This window comes from Vipera ursinii (assembly GCF_947247035.1).
Source record: "Vipera ursinii genome assembly, chromosome: 1".
In the NCBI taxonomy this organism is placed as follows: domain Eukaryota; kingdom Metazoa; phylum Chordata; class Lepidosauria; order Squamata; family Viperidae; genus Vipera; species Vipera ursinii.
Genome location: NC_139512.1, coordinates 190,394,547 through 190,415,458, shown reverse-complemented (window position 1 = coordinate 190,415,458; position 20,912 = coordinate 190,394,547). Strand labels below are relative to the sequence as shown.

Below are 20,912 nucleotides of genomic sequence, written 5' to 3'. Positions count from 1 at the left end.
AAAGAAGTGCTATGGCATTTTAGTGTTATTTTTATACTAAGGCAAAACTTGAGTACCATGATGTTTATAGAGTACACAAAATAACTGAAAGACTGCATCCATAAATATTTGTTGGTTTATTGCAGATTTTTAAAAAATACATATTAAATACTTATTGTTATTAATTAGCTAACATTTTAATAAGGTTTCTGAAATTGGAAAAAGAAATATACATGCCTGTTATAAGCTGTGGAAGCTATATATTTTTAACCACTCCTACATAGAGCAGGCTTGTTTAGCATCTTTATCAATTAAAACAAATAGTGGATATCCAATCTCTTTACGTTTTGAAAGAAAGTACAGTAGACATCCCAAAATGGCTGCTGTTAAGTTTGACAAAATGAGTACAATGGACTGAATTTACACTGCAGTAAAATTACATGTAATTCTCGACTTACAACAGTTCATTTAGTGACTGTTCAAAGTTACAACAGCACTGAAAAATGTGACTTATGACCATTTTTTACACACAGACCATTGCAGCATCTCCATGGTCATGTGATTTACACTTGGATGCTTGACAACTATTTCATGTTTATGAGGGTTGCAGTGTCCTGGCATCCCCTTTTGAGACCTTCTGACAAGGAAAGTCAATGGGGAAGGCAGATTCACTTAACAACTGTATTCCTAACTTAACAACTGCAATGATTCACTTTAAAAAATTGGCAAGAAAAATTGTAAAATGGGGCAAAACTCACTTAACAAATGTTTCACTTAGCAACATAAATTTTTGGCTCAATTCTGGTTGTAACTCGAGGACTACCTGCACAAAGTTCCTTTGTTAGTTTCTTCTATGAATTTGTACCGGAATAGCTTCTTTATTCTAAACATGCATTTTTGAAACTTCTAAGAATTGTAATTAATTGGATGAAAAATATAAATACAAACATATATATTTCTTGGCGGTAGCACACTAAAATAATTTGAACTTTATCTAGTTCATTGTAGGATTTGTTACTTCTTTAATATATTGCTGGGTATCTTTCACCATTACTTCTACCTATGCTGAGTCAATAATTGTAGCTTCCATGTAAATAGTTGTCACAGTTCAGTAAGATGCCTGTAGACATCATAGAAAGTTTTGAAATTAAATACCACATCTTTCATTGTCATAAAGTCTGGAGCCAGGCATTTTAATAGCAGATTTCTTGAGTAATCTGTTCTTCTATTGATTTGACATTGTGCATATGATTTGAATTTGGCATTAAGTACTAACAAATCTAAAACTAACATTTAAAAAAGAGAGGGGCAGTTCTCATATGTGCATAGAGCCAGTCAACGTTCTTTGTCTGCGAGCTTCAAAAAGGGCATGTATATTTGAATATCTCTGTAGTCCAATATGTGTTCAACCTGCAGCACATTTGAACTAGCCCTAAGAATGAAATAGAGACCCTTTAAAGCACAGAGGAGAATGTTAATTGTATCATTTCTTAAATTAAAGACTGCAGCACTAAGAGCAGTTGGCAATATAGTAACGGGTACTGATGAACAGACACAAGTTGTTCTCAACTGCGATGTCCTCTCCCATTTCCCAAATCTTTTGACACATCCTAAAGAGAAGATAAATAAGGTGAGTGCTCAAAATTTTTTGGTAATCTTGTTTCATTTTTTATAATGTAACAAATTTAACATATTTCTTTTCCTAATGCTAAAAGAAGCGCAAAGATTTCACACCTAGTGTAGTTACCAATATTGTGCTTCTAGTCAATTTCTCTTTTTGATTAATGGAAAGGGAAAACATGGTATTTACAGTGTCAAAAATTAACTGTGTAAGGATTGCAATAGGCAAGTACTATTTATATATTCACAAATTATAAGTTCAGTCTTCATTGGTAAACATCTAGTAAGAGGGGATTTATAGTATAGTATAGTATAGGTATAGTTGTCAGTTTCAGCCAATTATGAATATCCTTTTGGTAAGATGGTAGGGCAGGTGTTTGCTAAAAGTTTTCTAAGAGTGATATAGTGGGTTCACTTGTATTGGTATGAGAAATCCTATAGGGCAGACATGTCAAACTCGTGACGTCGCGCAACGTATCAGGACAGTTTTGCCATTGCCGGCAATGGGGTGGGTGCGGCTTCCGTGTGACGCATCCAGCCTGCAGGCCGGCAGCTTGACACTCCTGCCATAGGGTAACTGAGAAATTTCACTTGTCTCTTTTAAACTGCTAGGAGACTTTATCTAGGTCTTTATAATTAAGTAGTATACAGTGAGGCAAAAAGATGTAAAGCACAGAATATTTTTAAAATATTTTGTATTTTATTTTCTAGTTCACAGTAAAATAAAATTAAAGCTAGGAAAGACCATACACCTGGTTGGAAGTGATGGAAGTTCCAGGTTCCAGAGACACACTCGGTCCATCTAAGTTAGTTTCAAGTATTTTAAGCAACTTTTGTTTTCATTGTAGGAAGCTGTTTGGTTCTTATCCAATATTACTGCAGGAAATCAGCAACAGGTTCAAGCTGTAATTGATGCTGGACTTATCCCTATGATAATTCACCAATTGGCTAAGGTCAGTCATACCAGATTTCCCTATTTTTATGTTTAGTTAAACTAAGATAAGATATTATGTTGCTAATGCAAATCATTTTTATATTGTCTAGGGTGACTTTGGCACTCAGAAAGAAGCTGCCTGGGCAATTAGTAATTTAACGATAAGTGGTAGAAAAGATCAGGTTTGTGCATCTTATGAAATTAATGCAGAATTTTTAGAATGATTTATATCTAATGCCACAAATAATTGTAAATATCTTTTGCATTGCTCAGGTTGAATATCTTGTACAGCAGAATGTAATCCCACCATTCTGTAACTTGTTGTCAGTGAAAGATTCTCAAGTAGTGCAGGTGGTTCTGGATGGCCTAAAAAATATTCTAATAATGGCTGGTGATGAGGCAAGCACAATAGCAGAAATTATAGAAGAATGTGGAGGTAAGATTTCATTTGGTAAGATGGACTTTGACCCCGTCTCCAGCGGTAGTCTCACATCTGTCGTAATTGACTTATTGTGATATTTAATTGATAATGTTATTCTGATGAAAATATTGTGAGTGGAGAGTAGAGATGTACTTTTTTATTTTAATCTGTTTTTGTATTTGCATGCCATGGTTAGATCACTTTTTGTGATTATTGGATCCTCTAGAATAGAATGAAAATCCTTGAGGGATTGCTCAAATGTCAGCATATCTGACATTTCTTCATTGTTCTGTATGTTCTGAAGGCACTTAAGATTCTAGATACAATTGTTATTGTAAAAAGTAGATCTTCATTTATTGTTTCTGCTCCACCTCTCAATTTAGAATACAGCATCAGTCTTGGTGATGACTGGACTAGTATCTCATCTTTTCTACAAGACAGCTAGATAGACTAGTTTATGAGAAAGTACTGTATATGGAAACACGATATGGAAATTTTGGCTTATCTTGGTAAGCCTATGCTAGGTAGCCCTTAGAGACTCCTGTTCAAAGCCTACAATATCCCAGAGGATCTCATTTTGTTCTTCGTGCCCAAGAGTTTGCATTTAAAAATAAGTGATCCTTTCAAAAGTGCTGTGTATTTTGCAGAGTATAGCCTTGTCATGATTATATCTGTATTATATCTGTATACTAGTAAAACTATCAGTGTCATGACTTTAACTGGGTGAAAAGGTGCATCATAATTTTAGAAGCAAAGTACTTCAAATGAGCTAACTTAGAGAATGCATCCAAAATCCAGGACCCAAGACTCCCAAGGGAATGAAATATGGAAAAGCTGCGGCTGCCTCAGTGCTACTGGCTGCTGCTGCACTGCTGCTGTGGTCACACAATCTTCATTTTCAGCATACTATGATAATTTTCAAATTTTAGAGCTTCTCTCAATCTCTTGCTCCCTCCCCCACCCTGCATCAGCCACTTAACCTGTCTGCAGGAAAGGAAGGGAGGAAGGAATCCCTGCGCATCCTTTCTGGCGCATGTGCTCCCTGACCTGTGCTGCTCCCCAACCTACGTAGCCTTCTCAACCTGTGTAGCGCCACTTCCACAACCTCACACGTTGTCCTTGATCAGCACTGCTCCCCCCCCCCATGCAATACCTCCTGTACACTCCCATGCACCTTGGGGCCCTAATGGGGCACAGTGTGTTGGAGGTGATTGGTGGGAAAAACCCCCCCCCCCCAATTGCTCTTGGCTTTTAGTCTTTACTTAATTGCTGTTAGCTTTTCTGTTTATGGCATTGTCAGCCACCCAGAGTCGTGTTGGATAGTGAGATGGGCAGCATATAATAAAGAATGAAGAGGGCAGGAGGGGAAAGGAAACTCCCTTCTCTGCTTCCCACAAGGAAACTGAATGGGGAAGTCAGCAGGAAGTCGGAAGTCAGTCCCACTTTCTTGCCCACCTGTGATCATTCTGTTTCTCTGTTTAGGTGAGGAAATATCTCTGAAACAATTCTCCAACAGATCGTGGGTTGTTTAGTAATAAAGATAAAAATGTTACATGATTGGACTGAGAAAAAATCTGGTGTCATTGAAGTACACACATGTACACACACTATTTGCACTGATCCAATGAGCCCTAAAGAAAACTAGGCAGGGTCCAGTCTTGAGATATTTTCTCAAATTCCATTCCTGCTTTCTCTTATCTGACCATTGCCTTTTTTAAAATGGATTTTACTCATTTGAGGGGCAATCCTAAACACTCTTAGATCAGGGTCAGCCCTGTTAAATTTTACTACTGTGTAAATACATGTTGTTAATCGATAAAATTACAATGCATAAATCTCAGCATAATTCCTCATATTAGCTATATCAGTAGAGCCAAATATCTAAATTTCATAAATACTGCATAGATTATTTTTGTTTTAAGTCTTCATAGAAATTGGGATCTGTTGGCTACACCCACATGCAGCTGCAGTTTGCGAAGCAACCATGGCAAAAAAAAAATGAAGTTGTTTTAAAAACGTGAAGAGGTGCCTCATACCCACTGCCTTTCAACAGTATCTGAAGTGTGTGTGCCTTTGGCGGCGGGGGGGGGGGGGGTTGTTTCAAAATAACAAAAGCAATGTCATGCCATGAGCCATACTCCTTTGTTCAAGTATCACAAGATTTCCTATATGCACACACAAAAGGGATGCTGCCTGCAGTGTGACCAAAGCATTTCATCATTTGATCAAAGCAGCAAGATACTATGGATACTCATACTTGCATTCAAAATATTTGATCTGTCTTAGGTCATATGCCAAAACCAGTGTCTTAAAAATAATAATTTGTAAAGCTAATTGTGTGTTTATTTTCTTTGCTAGGTTTAGAAAAAATAGAAGCACTGCAACAACATGAGAATGAAGACATTTATAAACTAGCATTTGAGATAATAGATCAGTATTTTTCTGGTGATGATGTAAGTACCTGTGACATTTCAGAATATTATAAAATAGTATACAGTAATTCTAAAGTTTTGCATAATTTTCTATACTATAGTCAAATCCTTTTATTCCCATTGAAGATATATTAACTTTCCATACACTGCATCTTCAGGCTAAGGCACAGTCAGTGTGCAAGTAATCTGGCCAAAAATCTACAAATCTAGAAAAGCAAAATTTATGTCTGAGAATTGCAAATCCCAGCCATTGTGAGATGACTGCTGTCCTCTTCGTGTCTTTCAAGAAAATCCTTTAAAATGCCTAAATGATACTGTGGAACAGATGTATCAGCTTGGACACGCACAGAGAGTTGCTTGTTTTTCCCGTAATGCTGGAAGACCTCTTTCTTACTAGTTGGTGTAAGCCTGTTACTAGAGGATAAATAGTTCTTTATAGCATCTTAGCCTTCTTGCTAGTTATAGGGCGAGAATATTTGCAATAGAAAATAAGGTGGTTGTTTTTTAAAAAAAACTTGTCTTTTTTATTTCTCACTTTACTCTTTTCCTCCATACATCTCACAGAATTACTTATTTAACATAAGGGAAAACTGTCATTGTAGCTTTTGAAAAGCTATGGGGACATTTCAACACTTAATATGTTTGAAGAGAGAGATTGTCACTGTAATACCCAGATCTGAGTGAAGTTGGACCAGATATTAGATGAGCAAATTTTATTACTCGTATAATGAAGATTACAATTACTCCAGAGTGTACTTTCTTTGCAGATTGATGAAGACCCTAGCCTCATTCCTGAAGCAACACAAGGAGGTACTTACAATTTTGATCCAACGGCCAATCTCCAAACAAAAGAATTTAATTTTTAAGCTCACGACAATGCAGCTTGTCTACCCTGCATCGGTAAAATACACAACCAGATATCTACCATTGGAAAAACAGGCTCCAAGCACATGCCCCTTTGTCTGATGCTTCTAAAAGCAAGTTGTATATCAGTCATTTTGCAGTTGCCAAAAGTACCTGTCACATGGACTGTAAATGCATATGCATGATCTCGTAAACTGTTCATTATTTTTTTTAACAGTCTGCTACCTTTCCCTTGAGTTTTTTTTCCTTTTCCCGTGAGGCCACAAGCTGATAACTGCAGTCTACAGTTTTAAGAATACCTTTTTGTGATGGCACATTGGCTTCCCACACAAGAATAGCGTTCTATGGAAATAGTGTGCTATGGATCAAGACTCTTTAGTATGATTTTGGGAGACTTCTGAGAGGCCCAGTCTATTTTAATTTTTTTGAGCCTCAACTGTTGTCCTCTACAAACATATTTTCATATATTTAATGTGGAAGATAAATAAAGGAAAAGGAAGTCAAATTATTTTCATTGGTGATACTGACATTTAAAAAACTTCTTTAAAACTTGGTAATTGATTGGTTTAAAGACAGACTACATATATCAGTAATTGTGTTCATTACTGCCTTAGAAGCTTGGGCTTGAAGAATGGACATTGTATTTGGACTAATAAAAAGGTGACCATTATTCCTAATTTCTAAGAACAGCAAGCTGTACTTGACCACTCTTCAGCCTGTGTGTTCCTGCTTTTTTTGAAATAATGAAATGCTGTGCATGGTATTTTACCTGAGCTACCACCTACTTTGGACTTGAACTTTTGTTTTAAGCTGAAAGCAAGAGTCCAGCATTAAAGTAACAAAGCTATTCCAAATCAGCATTGGTTGACAAGAATCTTGCTTTCATCTTTCAGTAGTCAATATATTTTGGGTTTAAATTTATAACTGAATAATGTTGATTTATATTGGTTTAAACTGTGGAGCTTTCATGTTTACTGTAATTTAGTCTTAAACTATTTTTTTACTTACCAGTGCTTACGATGATGTGGTTGGCAACAAACTAGCAACTATTTTAGAAGCACCATAATAGCTTCTTTTTGGAGTATTGGAAGAGTTATAGAAAAAAAATAGTCTATAAACTTATTCATATAGTTAAAATACATACTAGTTGTGTGAGGCTTTGTGGAAGCTGCTATTATTCAGCATAAGCATAAATGTACAGCTCACAATGAAGAGATTTACTTGAGCTGGTAAATTGGGAGTAATGGAGAAATTATCCATCCTGGCTCTTCAGAGGATTTAGGATTGCTGTGGATAAACATGAAATTTAAACTGTGTAAGCTATCAGACAAACTGATATTGTTGCTGTTGTTCACTGGATGTACTTTGCTCCCAATGCCTTGATGTGAAGGGATACAAAACGTAAAAGTAATGTAGTTATTGGATGTGGGTTGTATTTACTGTGATGAAGATACAGACAGATGCCATGAAGAAAGCTTTGTTGATCAGCTGTTTTTCCACAATTAAGCAAGACATTGCAGGTGTTCATTCTTTTACTATATCTGCCAAGGTAGAGCCACTTTAAAGAGTGATCTTGTATCGCAAAGGATACAAGTATGTGTTTTAAAGTGCAAGATTTTTACTTGCTAGATAATCTGTTTTAATACAGTGTTTTGGCCTCTATTTATAGATTTTATAAATTTTAAAATCAGTTTCTCTTTAAGGTGGCTCAAACTTTTCAACTCCTGTGCACATAAAATTGAGTTGAAGTTCATTGTGCCTTTTTTCTTTACCCAGACATTAAATTAATTTGGTAACTGTATCCTATTAACACTATTAGTCTAAAATCCTGAAATTGTGCTGTTTTTGCTGAAAATTAAGTAAAAAGAAAATCAAAATTAGATTTTGTCAATTTTGGGAATTTCGAAGCAGATATGCAGTTAATAATGTGAACAAATCTCTTTGTAAACAGTATCCTCTATGCCTATATTCTTGTCTTAGATACTTCACTCAAAATAAGACTGATGATTTTTCACTACTGTGAAGAATGACTTTATTTCTTGCACTCAGTGCATCAACTTATAAACATAGGAAAGTGAATTCAGAACAATAACTTGCCTTTCTCTCAGTTCATTATCATCTTATCAGCTCTTGATAGAGATTCAGCCGTTTTGTATTTTTTAAAAAGGGATGAAGGCTCGGGTTTTATTATCCTGCTGCACAAGAGCAGAAGTTACTTGAAACTGTGTTGAGAGAATTGCTGTTTTTATTTTCATTTGTTCTTTACCACCTCCTTCCATCTACAGTCCCCAGAGAGTGGTGCTAGAGGGGCCAGAGACCCTCCAAAGCTGCTTTTGATGGGAGATGTCGATAGTGGGAATGGGCAATACGATCTCTAACCCCATATGTGAGTTTCTTCCATTTAATGCCATGGAATGGGGTCTTTATATTCAAGCTAAAGTATATTGCTGCACTTTTAAGTTTTCAGAAGTATTAAAATTGCATTGTGTTTTTTTTTACCTCTCAGTTAACAAAGTAAATTGTTCCTTCAACAGAGGCATCTAAATGTGTTCTTAATTTTGTATATGGGCTTAGGTTTTATAACCAATAAAAAGCTGCTATCAAATGTTATAAATATGGAAGATCTTATTTTGAAAACAGTGAAAATTCATCACTGTTTAGATTGTTGAAGGGTTTCATTTCTTTGAACATGTAGTATTTGAGTTAAAAGATGCCTTCAGTGACCTGATACAATCTTTTAAACTTTTTTTAATTAGTAATTGAAGTGAGCATTAGTTTTGCATGCTCATCATAAAGAAAGCTTCATATTTGATCCAGATCTTTGCTCAACGCCTTCTTAAGATTATGAGTCCATTGATGGAAACAAAATATATTATGTGATGATATATTTTTAGATGCATTATAAATTACTTAAGCCTCTGAGTTGATTTTAGAATGACAATAGCAGATACTTTTTCTTAAAATTTTTCTTATATTATTATTGTTTTCATTTTGCCCTACAAGTCAATAAGCTGTGGTAAGATTTAAATTTAACTAAGTTTATCTCAGTGCTTTGCGTGAAGTGGAAGACAGAACCATTGTCTAAACATCACTACTTGAACAAAAAATAGCATTATTGCAATAATAATGTTTAATAATGTTTGAATCGTTGAATCAGATATTTGTATACCATTCTGTCTTGTCTTAAGACTCTAGGACATAGTTGTCCAACCTTTTGGCTTGCCTGAGCTGCAATGAGTGAAGAGAGGTTGTCTTGGGCTGCATGTAAAATGTACATAGGCAATGTATATAACAACTTTACGAGATAAGTAGTCCTTGACTTACAATAATTGAGCCCAAAATTTATGTTGCTAAGTGAAACATTTAAGTGAGTTTTGCCCAATTATGACCTTTCTTGCCACAGTTGTTAAATGAATCACTGCAGTTATTAGGTTAGTAACATGGTTGTTAAATAAAGTTGCCTTCCCCATTGACTTTGCTTATCAGAAGCTCACAAAAGGTGATTACATCACTCTGGGACACTGCAACCATCATAAATATGAACCAAATGCCAGGTGTCTGAATTCTGGTCACGTGGCCATGGGGATGCTGCAATGGTCATAAGTGTGAAAAATAGTTATAAGTCACTCTTCAGTGCCGTTGTAACTTTGGTCATTAAATGAACTGTTGTAAGTCAAGGACTACCTACAAACAGTATGTAAGTTGTGGGGCCACATTACTAGCTTTCCATGGCCACGACCAGCCTGTGGGTTGGACATGCCTACTCTAGGTAGTTTAGCTCACATAAAACATATAATAAAATTAAGCCCTGATTTTAAAAATGTGCTAATTAAAACAACCATTATGTTACAGATAAATATGAAACCAGCTGTCAGAAAGCTCAAATACACGTCAGAGTAACTGCTTTATCCACTTTGCTAAAACTCAAGAGGGTAGTGCCAGCAACAGAGCAAGCCTGCCTGCAGGCTCCTAGCCTTCTCACCTCACCTCAAATGGGATGGGAACTAGAACATTTCCTCCCAGGAAGAACACACCAGTCTGTTATACTTTATTCAGAAGAGATAGTCCTGAAAGTAAAAATTAAAGCCACAGAGGGTTGGCTTAATACCAGATTAATACACGAAGTTTGACTTGCCAGCATCTTGGAAGATAGACTCAAGATTTAGAAGGATCTTGACAGGCTTGAGCATTTGGGCTTTATCCAACAAGTTGCAGTTCAGTGATAAGAAAAGTAAGGTCCTGCATTTAGGTAGGAAAAATCAAATGCACAGATACAGAATAGATAGAACCTACCTCAACAGTAGTAATTGTGAGAGGGATCTATTTGTCCTAGTGGATCACCACTTGAGAAGTATGAGCCAGCAATATGCTGCAGCTGCCAGAAAAGCCAACACAGTTCTAGGCTGCAACAACAGAGGGATAGCATCAACATCATAGGAAGTGATACCTCTTTATACTGCACTGGTAAGGCCACATTTAGAAAACTGTGTCCAGTTCTGGTCATCATGATTCAAAAAAGATGCTGAGGCCCTACAATGCAGAAAAGAAGACCACTGAGAACGGTATTTAAAATAATCTAGCTGCACCACAAGACTGGAAAAAGATGAGGTATATGTGGACCTAAAAATACAACTTCTAAGAACAATCCCCTCAGCTAAGAAAAGTGACAGTAGTGGCCAAAGAATTTTGTGTTTAGTGAGCTGCTACCTTTTCAACATTGGTTCCTTTTGAGGTACTAACCCGGGTCTTTCTTGTGAAAGGTGGGGAAAAGGCTGTGGACCCAACTTGGAAAAGAATTGGCTGGTTTTCTTTATGGAGGGAATGTGATTGGTTTATGTATGTTGTGAGGAGCTCAACAAAAATTAAACACATTAGACCTGAAGGAAAAAAGAAGTATGGTGGCTTAATGACACTGGAGATGATCTCTCTCTGCTCCAGCGGTTTGAGTCCTAGCATTGTGTGGAAGAGTGAAGCCCCACCACTCACCTCAGCTTCTGCCCATCTAGCAGTTCAAAAGCGTAGATAAATAGGTACACTTCAGTGGGGAGACAACCTGGCACTTCGTGTGGACAGTTAGCACTGGCACTGGACCTTTACGGCTGTGACACCCATTTGTGAGGCAAATTTGGTAGAGGGAGAAGGCCTCAGATGCTGCTGCAAAAAACCTCATCTTTCTTGCACTGAGTGGCTCTCTTTCCTGTGACGCATCTTAGGAAGTGCACAAGCATGTACCAAACATAGCTAGTAAACAGGCAGCCAAACTACTATTATGCATTAAGCATTGTAGTCTCTTGGCTAATGTAACATCACCAAAGATAAAGGTTAACATGCGTGCTAGTCGTTTCCGACTCTAGGGGCCAGTGCTCATCTCCATTTCAAAGCCGAAGAGCCAGCACTTGTCCGAGGACGTCTCCGTGGTCAGGTGCCCGGCATGACTAGACGCCAAAGGTGGACGGAACGCTGTTACCTTCCCACCGTAGTGGTCCCTATTTTTCTACTTGCATTTTTACGTGCTTTTGAACTGCTAGGTTGGCAGAAGCTGGGACGAGTAACAGGCGCTCACTCTGCTACTCGGCACTCGGCATTCGACCCGCCAAACTGCCAACCTTCTGATCAACAAGCTCAGCGTCCTAACCCACTGAGCCACCATGTCCCTTAACATCACCATACACACACAAAAAAAAAACCCCGTGAAGGAATAGGTATGAAATCAACATGGTTGCTGATCTAACTGAGCTCTATTGAAATCACTAGAAGATACAGAACAAGTTTTCTTACATTTGCTCTAATTTTAAAATATGCTGATATAAAGTAAAAATCACCTTCAAGATGAGAGTTCTGGTGACATACGTAGATATAGCCCATTAAATTTTCTTGAGATGTAGAGTTTGTCATCAACATTTGAGTTTAGTTTTGTTTATAGTGTAGTCCATTAAACTTTCTATTTCAGTTATTTAGAAGTTTACGAAAATCAGTAAGCATGAAGGACTGTGGAAAGATAGAAAAGACAATTTAATATAAGAAGAAACTGAATTGATGGTCTCTGAAATTGTAGGTATCAACCTCCCCCCAGACAGATCTCCATCAGAGTAATTGCCTTTACAGTATCAAGGCTTAGACCCGCAGCTTTAAATGTTCGCTTTATTAGCCCCCATTCCCACCCCAGTGTTTTCACAACAGTTATGTTCTTAAAGGGAAATGACTCCTTTTCAAAATGATTCTCTGTTTAAAACACGAGATAATAGCCAGAATATTTTAAACAGCAAATTGCTTTCTTTTACTTGAATCCTCTCTGGAATATTCTGAATAAAAGGAAGAAAATGGGGCAAGAATGACAAGTGAGTAGCCTTCCCGTTTGGTTGGGGAGAGGGAATGAGCTTTTTTAACTGTTGAGATTTTTGAATGTTATAGTAACAATCCATATGTCCCAAAGAAAGTGGTATTTGCATTGGTAAATTTGAATTTGTCACAAGTGTTGCAGTTATCAGTTTATATCTATTATATCTATCATACAATACCACAGACTATGAATCAAAGTGTTAAAAGCGAATTAGTCTCTGTGAAAACATAGTGGTCTGTGAAATGGGCAAACAGAGAAACATTTTTATGAACAAGTTATGATATTAATGTGGTATACTAATAAAAAAGGCACTTTAAATCCAAATAATGTGGAATTGCAAGTAGATAAGACTGAATAAAACTGGGCAGTATGTTCATGAGCTGTATGGGCAATACTGAGCTTCTTACTGTGCTGCTGTTCGGGAACTGGAGAGCAGAAGGAGACGATTGCAGCAAGGAAACTGTTCAGTTACCTTTCCTCTTCGCTCATTACTCAATTGGCAACTTTTGTACAATGCAGGAGTGAGCCACAATTCTAATTTTTTTTAAAAAAATACTAGCAGGCATTCTGCAGGATTTCATACAAGAACAGAAAGCTCTTCTGAGATCTGATTATGAGATTTTGGCTGCAAAGTTTTAAATAAGTTATTTAAAAGTGAGACTCAACAGACTCCTTATCTAACGTAGCATCCAAAGTTAATCTGTTTTCTTTTATAGAAACTGAAATGTTTCTTGTCTTCTACATCATCTAATAGAGTTATAGAGTTCTTATCTCTTAAAAAATTAGGGCTGCTTCATTGTCTGCATGTTTTCAACTATGAATCCAACCTGTTACGAAAGCGAGATTGTGGAAAGAACAAAGTTGGGGAAGGATAGTCAAAATCTGAAGTAAAGAGGAGCAGACAGTGCACAAATGTATGGGTGGAATTTAAAAATAACCCAACCGATTCCAAGCTAGGAATTATACAATAACAGAGTCTGGAAGTGACCTTGGAGGTCTCTTCTGCTTCTACCCCCTGCTCAAGCAGGAGACCCCATAACTTTTTGGACCAAGGGCTGTCCAATCCCTTAGAAGCTTCCAATGATGGCAAGCCGTTCCATTGGTTAATTGTTCTCGCTGTCAGGAAATTTCTCCTTAGTTTAAGGTTGGATCTCTCTGATAATTTTTCATCAGTTACTTCTTGCCTTGCTTTCAGGTGCTTTCAATTCAGTCAGTGGACTGAAGCACAGTGCAGAAATGAAAATTAGTCTGACATCTGCCCTAGTAGATAATATTTCCACCAGCTCCTCTTACTGTACAGTGCAAAAGACTGCTACCTACTCTTAAGAGAACTGCTTGTAATAGTGGCGACTGTGACTGTTGGTCTCTGCAAACAGAACCAGATAGACCTGTGCTCTGATCCAGCATCATTCTTGTTTTTATGGAGTAAAGGTAAGATATAAATATAATGTGTTATGAGTTAGGTAAAGGAAACAGATCATAATGTCCAATGGGTCTAGTTTTCTTTACTTAAACTACGAGACCATTCTGAACAATCCAAAATGTTAAGACAGAGTTTTTACTATTTTTTTCTGCCTTCTAGTGGAGATTTGCAGCCCAGATTTGGTAGCTGCATTCAGTTGAAGAATGCAAACTAGTGTATTACAATAATTTTTAGTTCTTAGATCTGAGTTTTAAAATGCTAAAAGACACTTTATTAAAGTGATTGCAATGTTTGACTGCAAGAAGTTGCAATAATTCTATAAACTTGCAAATCAATTATTGGTTATGATCAACTACTGAATCTCAGTGAAGACAATGAGTAAACACTGAAAAATATTTATAAATTTATTAAATTAATCACATTATATAGTAGGATTTTCCTTTGAATAATAACTTATTGAAGGACAAAATATTTCTTTCTATTTTTATAAACCTTTGTTTCTTCAACCAAATGTGATAATTTACACTTTGTAACTTCCTCTAAGTTGAATCCTAAATACAAAGATTTGAAACGCAATATTAAAAAGTAGAATTGTTTTAGTAATTCCTTTCTTAGAAAGATATACTGGAACAGCATATGGAACACTTCACTTCTTGAAACTTTATTTTTCCATCCATTTACTCCAAAAACCTGGGGCATATTCTGGAGAAAATTCCCTCTTTCTTTGCTGTTCTGCTGGGAAAATTAGTTCAATTTTATCTAAACAGCAAATGTGTATCATACTAATGTAAACTTTAGTGATCTCTTGGATTATGTTTCCTGCAGAAAAAACCTGTCACATAATGAACTACAAATGTGCTGCCGATAGTTTCTGATTAAGACTGACAACAGAACCTGAGAAAATAAAATCTCAACTCATTTACTAATCTCAGGAAAGTAATGCACTGATTGATATACCATGCCTATTTTTAGTAAATCAAGTATTGATCATGGGAAATTATGATTTCATTTAAAAGTTTTCCATTAATTTGTGTTGACAAGACAATAAAATTACAAGTCCTGGGTAGGTCAACCAGTGCTTAAACAATCTTAGCAACTGTGAAATAAATGGCTTTGCATCAGCCTGCCAGGAGGGCTGAGTAAAGTCCTTCTGGGTTTTGCCCTGGAGCTCCTGCTGCTCCATATCACGGCAAAGATGAGACTGCAAAAGTGGGCTTGTTGCTCTGAGGATTCATCAAACCTAGAAGGGATAGACAAATCCAAAGAAAGACTCGGGCTTCAAATATCTTAAAATAATCATGGTAGCCCAAAGCTATCCATGTTAGATTCAACATAAATGAGCTCTTAGATTTACATACCAGGAATTAAGAACAGGTATAAAGAGGACATAAACCTGATTTGGGAGCAGAACAGGCAAAAAGGACTTAAGCATTTACTACAATGAATAAGAAACTGAAATGAGCTAGCAGAATCTTAAGATACATTACAGAAAAATATCCAGATCATAGGAACTTTTGTTTTGTTTTCTTCTGTATTTATCAGGTTTTAGGCACCACAACTTAAGGACACTGTCAACTGAAACATGTTTAGAGGAGAAGAACAACGTGGCTAGGGGATGGGGGTGGTGACCAATCTTTAGAATCTCTAGAACCCCAAACCAATCATAAATCCCAAGAAAACAAAACAAACAATGAGTTAGGCAGAGATGAGAAAAAAGAAAAACCCAAACAAATCAGGAGATGCAGGAAACATGCCCACGAACAGGCATAAAAGTCTTAAATGCTTACCATATATACAAATGCTCAAAGCTTGGTAAAAAAACCCCGGCAAACTTGAAGCAATAGTGCACATAGTTGACATTACAGAAAGCTCGTGGGACGAAACCCATCAATGGTATGGAATGGACTGATGGATGTATACAAATTGTTCAAAAGAAACAGGTCTACAAAAAGATGGGGAGTTGCACTATATGTAAGAGAACATTACAAATGCACATGATCCAAGATGTATATGGGTCAACATAAAAGAGAAAAAAAAGTGACATTACCATAGGTCAGGGGTAGGTAACCTTGGCTCTTTTATGACTCGTGGACTTCAACTCCCAGAATTCCTGAGCCAGCATGGCTCAGCTTGGAAACCTCTTTCTTTTCCCTCAGCATGGCTGGCTCAGGAATTCTGGGAGTTGAAGTCCACGAGTCATAAAAGAGCCAAGGTTGCCTACCCCTGCCATAGGTATATTACAGGCCACCCAACCAATCAGAAGAAATAGATGAACTCTTTGCCAACCAGCTAACAAATGTATGTAGGAAGCATACCACAGTAGTAATCGGAGACTTCAACTATCCAGATATCAACTGGGAGACAAACTCTGCAGTGAATGGGAGATCAAACAGATTCCTAACCAACCTAGCCAACAACTTTATCACCCAAAAGGTGGAGGAGAGAACTAGACATAAAGCCATACTGGACTTAATTCTAACTAATAGAGAATAATCGATAGAGGGAGTTGAAGTTGCAAGAACCTTGGGCGAAAGTGACCACCTCATACTGGAATTTAATATAATGCAAACACTAGCAATATAAAACAATCCAACCAGTGTCTTGAACTTCAAAAGAGCTGACTTTAACAAACTCAGAACCTATGAAAAATCCCATGGATGAAAATCCTAAAGGGGAAAGCAACCGAAGAAGTGTGGGAAACTCTGAAAAATGTGAGCATAAAAGACCAGACCAGCACAATACCACTGAAAAAGAAAAACAAGAAATTCAAGAAGAAACCAGCATGGCTGCACAAAGATCTCTCTGACAAACTGAAAGACAAAAAAGAAAAAAATGGAAAGAGGGACGCATAACTAAGGCTGATTATCAGCAGCCAGCCAGAACATGCAAAGATGATGTCAGGAAAGCAAAGGCTCAGAACGAACAAAGACTTGCAACAGAAACCATGGATAATAAAAAAAAAGTTTCTTCCAACATATTAACAACAAGAAAAAAGTCAAGGAAACTGCCACTAGAGAAGATGGCAAGGAAATAACAGGCAACAGAGAGAAAGCAGAGCTGTTTAACTGATACTTTGCATCAATCTTCACACAAAAAGAAAATATAGCCTAACATACCCCCCAAAAAAAACACTGCAAAAGACAAATTAGAAATAAAAATTAAAATAAGCAAGAAAATGGTAAGGGAACACCTATCCAACCTTGATGCATATAAATCACTGGGACCTGATGGATTACATCCCAGAGTTCTGAAGGAGCTGGCAGATGTTATCTCAGAACCATTGTACCACATCTTTCAAAAATCCTGGAGCACGGGACCTGAGAATTGGAAAAGGGCTGATGTGGTTCCCATCTTCAAGAAAAGGGGGGGGGGAAACGGACCCAGGAAACTACAGACCAATCAGTTTAACATCAATACAGATCATGCCAAACCAATCTTATTCCATTCTTCGACAAAGTGACTAAAGAGATCAATGAAATACTGTGGATGTAGTATACTTAAACTTCAGTAAGGCATTTGATAAAGTAGACCACAACCTACTCCTTGGTAAGCTAGAAAAAGGTGGAATAGACAACATCACCACCAGATGGATCTGTAGCTGGCTGGCAAACTGTACTCAACAAGTAGTCCTCAATGGCACTACATCCACATGGAGAGAAGTAAGCAGTGGGGTTCCACAAGGTTCCATCTTAGGCCCACTACTCTTCAATACCTTCATCAACAACTTAGATGAGGGAATTGAAGGGGAACTCATCAAATTTGCAGATGACACCAAACTGGCAGGAATAGCCAACACCCCAGAAGACAAACTCAGGATCCAAAAAGATCTTGACAAACTTGAACAATGGGCCCTATCCAACAAATTGAGTTTCAACGTGGAGAAAAGCAAAGTTTTATATTTAGGTAGGAAAAATCAAAGGTACAAGTACAAATTGGGCAAGACCTGGCTTAAACACAGTAACTGTGAGAGGGACCTTGGAGTCCTAGTGGACGATCACTTGACTATGAGCCAGCAGTGTGCAGCAGCAGCCAAAAAACCTAATACAATCCTGGGTTGTATAAACAGAGGCATAGAATCCAGATCATGCAAAGTATTAGTACCGCTTTATAAAACCCTAGTGATACCACACCTAGAATACTGCAGCCAATTTTGGTCACCATGCTACAAAAAAGATGTTGAGAGTTTGGAAAAAATTCAGAGAAGAGCAACTAAAACGACCAAAGGTCTGGAGACTAAAACATATGAAGAACGGCTGCGGGACTTGGGTTTGGCTAGCTAGTCTAAAGAAAAGAACAGAGAAGACATGATAGCAGTATTCCAGTATCTGAGGGGGGTCACCAAAGCACCAGAAGGAAAGAAAGGAGAGAGGGCGGGGGAGGAGGGAGTGCTACCAGATCTGGGCTGCAAAGTCCCAAGCAACCGCTAGATGGCAGTTATTGTAACAAGATAACAAAAGCTTCATCTTTTTTGCCCAGCTGGCGTTGTCCGCAACGCTGTAGCATAGATTTACTAGTCGTAATGACGACCTACTTTGCTTTTTAAGAAAGGATCAACTAAAACTAAAGAAAGCACGAAACTAACTTCTTCTGCTTCGTCTTTCTCGCTGCAGCGAATCGGAAGAGCGGACGCGGAAAGACGCGCAAGAAGAAAAGACGGCAGCATCGTAAATCTCACGCGTTGCCCGCGGCGCATGCGCTCGCGGCGGGTCACTCCTTTGCTTCTCCGCTTCCTGCTAGCTCCGGGGCAGCTGGGCAAAGTCGGCGTTTGCCAAAACTGCAACAGGTGAGGAGAGGCGTGAGGAGGGGCGGCCGGGCGGGGCTCCGTTTCCTCGTTTGAAAAGGGTGTGGAGCCCCCGCCTTCTTCTTCCCTCCCCGTCTCGCGGAGCTGCCCCCTGCCCTGCCCCGCGCTAAGCTGGTTCCGACGATTTTCTTTCCTGCAAGCAGTCGGGGGAAGGGTGTCTTGAGAAGGACTGGCAGCCCTCTCTCCGCCCCCCCCCCTCGTTTTCCTTCCTACAGAAGGAAAAGGTTGGCTTTCCTTTCTCCTACCTTGTGGCGAATGTAAGTGGAGGAATAACGGGAGCGTCTGGCTCTTGCCTATACAGGGAAAAGGGCGGGGGGCGGAGGCTTGGTTGGCTGCAGTTTGGGAAATAAACCGCACACGCCTCGGGCTCTTCCGGGTTGACTCGGAGTCCTCGGGGTGGGGTGGAAATCTTGGAGCTCCGGGATACGGTCGCCAGCTGGGTTTTCTTAAGAAAAAAAAAATGTTCAAGATTTCGCGTTCAACCAAACCTAGGTTCTACGCAAAAGAGCCAGATTTTTTAAAAAAATCCACAATCAGTTTTGAACTAAATCATTTTTACCTATTTAATACGTACAATATATTGTAAATACTGTATAGAACAACTTACATTTTAAAGTTAAAAAAAAAACCTTAGAAACCCGGATAGAAAAAAAACTGATCTGGATTTAAAAGCCCAGCATTGATAATCCTGCCCTGGAGTCATGAACTGCGAATAGGGTGCGTTCCCTAGACTTTAGTAGAACATCTGAATCTCTCTCAACTGAGAAAAGAGAGCATCGTGGTTAATAGCTTGCTCGGAAATCTAGGGAAGAATGTAATTTGTTTTTATCGTATGTTTCCTGGAACTGCTTTCCTTTATAACCAAGCAAAATATGCTGGGACTTATGTGAGCTGCTGAATGAGAAATTCATTTTGATTCTAGGCCACATCTTCGAAGCACAAACCTTATAATACAGTAACTTTCTAAAGGGAAAAAATCATACAAAGTTTTTTGTTGATGTGCTGATTTGTTTGTGCATCCTGAGTTAGAAGCATCTCATAATTCATCCCTTAAAATAATTAAATGAGACTTAAACTTTTCCACGGCTCAATTGCTCAATATGCTGATACATTTTATTAATGTTATTCTGCACAATACTTGTAGATTGTGCTGAGAAATTATTTCTGACAGTGCCATTCCTCCTATGTTAAGCGTTCAGAAACCTCTATAGTGTTGGTCCTCTGTTATTTCTAGGTCTTTTATATTCATATTGTATATTTTGTTCTTTGTTTGCAATAGGTTCATTGTGATTTATATTAGCACTTTAGATGCTGGAAAGATTCAATAGTGTTCAGAGATTTATCTAGGACTGTAATACCTTTTAGAATGTAGCTTGAAAAAATGCTGCTACCAAGAAAAGGTGAGAATGACACATTGATATGAGTTCCTGTTTGCCAGCAAGTGATGAGGGCAACCTTGCTCTTTTTTCAGATAATTGGACATACCTGCAGCAAATGTAAAGAACAAAATTAAGCCTGCAAATAAATTGGGAAGAAAATAAATTAGTTCAAGATGAATATTAATGGCACTTGCACAGGTGCTTCCTCTGAGAGGGGCATTGTTAATATTTATTTATTTATTTCGATTTATATATCGCCTTTTTCCCAAGGGACTCAGGGCGGTTTACAGGGCAAATTAAAACAATCCAATATATACAGGTTAAAATTAAATTAAATTAAATAGCCCCCAAATAATTAAAAATTAAAACCTTAACCCAAAAACCCTCAGTCCAGGCTGGCAAGCTCGAATAGCCAAGTTTTTAGGTCCCGGCAAAACAAGCGAAGGTCGGGGGCCATCCGGAGTTCCACAGGCAGCTGATTCCACAGGGCAGGTGCGCCCACAGAGAACGCTCTCCCCCTGGGGGCTGCCAGCCGGCACTCCCTGACCGGTGACACCCTGAGGAGGCCCTCCCTGTGGGAGCGCACAGGACGATGGGAAGTTGATGCTGGCAGCAGGTGCTCCCGAAGATAATCCAGACCCATGCCATTTAGGGCTTTATAGGTCATCAGCAGCACCTTGAATAGGTTCTTTTATTACAGAAGGGTGACTTTGTTGTAA

The 20,912-nt window shown here is 38.1% G+C and overlaps 2 protein-coding genes and 1 long non-coding RNA gene across 4 annotated transcripts in view; 2 read left to right on the top strand and 1 right to left on the bottom strand.

The window, feature by feature from the left end:
• The window catches only part of KPNA3 (karyopherin subunit alpha 3), a 37,893-nt gene extending 29,626 nt beyond the window's left edge, over positions 1 to 8,267 (top strand). Inside the window, exons 12-17 of the mRNA XM_083350666.1 lie at positions 1,481 to 1,609; positions 2,448 to 2,552; positions 2,644 to 2,715; positions 2,807 to 2,969; positions 5,313 to 5,407; positions 6,154 to 8,267. Coding sequence (XP_083206792.1) covers positions 1,481 to 1,609; positions 2,448 to 2,552; positions 2,644 to 2,715; positions 2,807 to 2,969; positions 5,313 to 5,407; positions 6,154 to 6,252 — 663 coding nt within the window. The 3' untranslated portion in view covers positions 6,253 to 8,267. The remainder of the gene's footprint in view (positions 1 to 1,480; positions 1,610 to 2,447; positions 2,553 to 2,643; positions 2,716 to 2,806; positions 2,970 to 5,312; positions 5,408 to 6,153) is intronic.
• A 1,860-nt stretch (positions 8,268 to 10,127) lies between these two features.
• Positions 10,128 to 19,467, bottom strand: LOC310633066. The gene is made up of 3 exons (XR_014490975.1): positions 19,060 to 19,467; positions 12,073 to 12,238; positions 10,128 to 10,780 (listed from the first exon to the last, which is right to left on the bottom strand). It is a non-coding gene; the product is annotated as an uncharacterized lncRNA (long non-coding RNA).
• RCBTB1 (RCC1 and BTB domain containing protein 1) overlaps positions 13,352 to 20,912 on the top strand; it is a 34,753-nt gene continuing 27,192 nt past the window's right edge. Inside the window, exons 1-2 of one of the 2 annotated variants that reach the window (XM_083350665.1) lie at positions 13,352 to 14,021; positions 18,624 to 18,796. The gene's annotated coding sequence lies outside the window, so the exon portion shown is untranslated. Of the gene's footprint in view, positions 14,022 to 18,623; positions 19,072 to 20,912 lie in introns of both variants that reach the window. The other variant, XM_083350664.1, reaches the window with a different exon arrangement.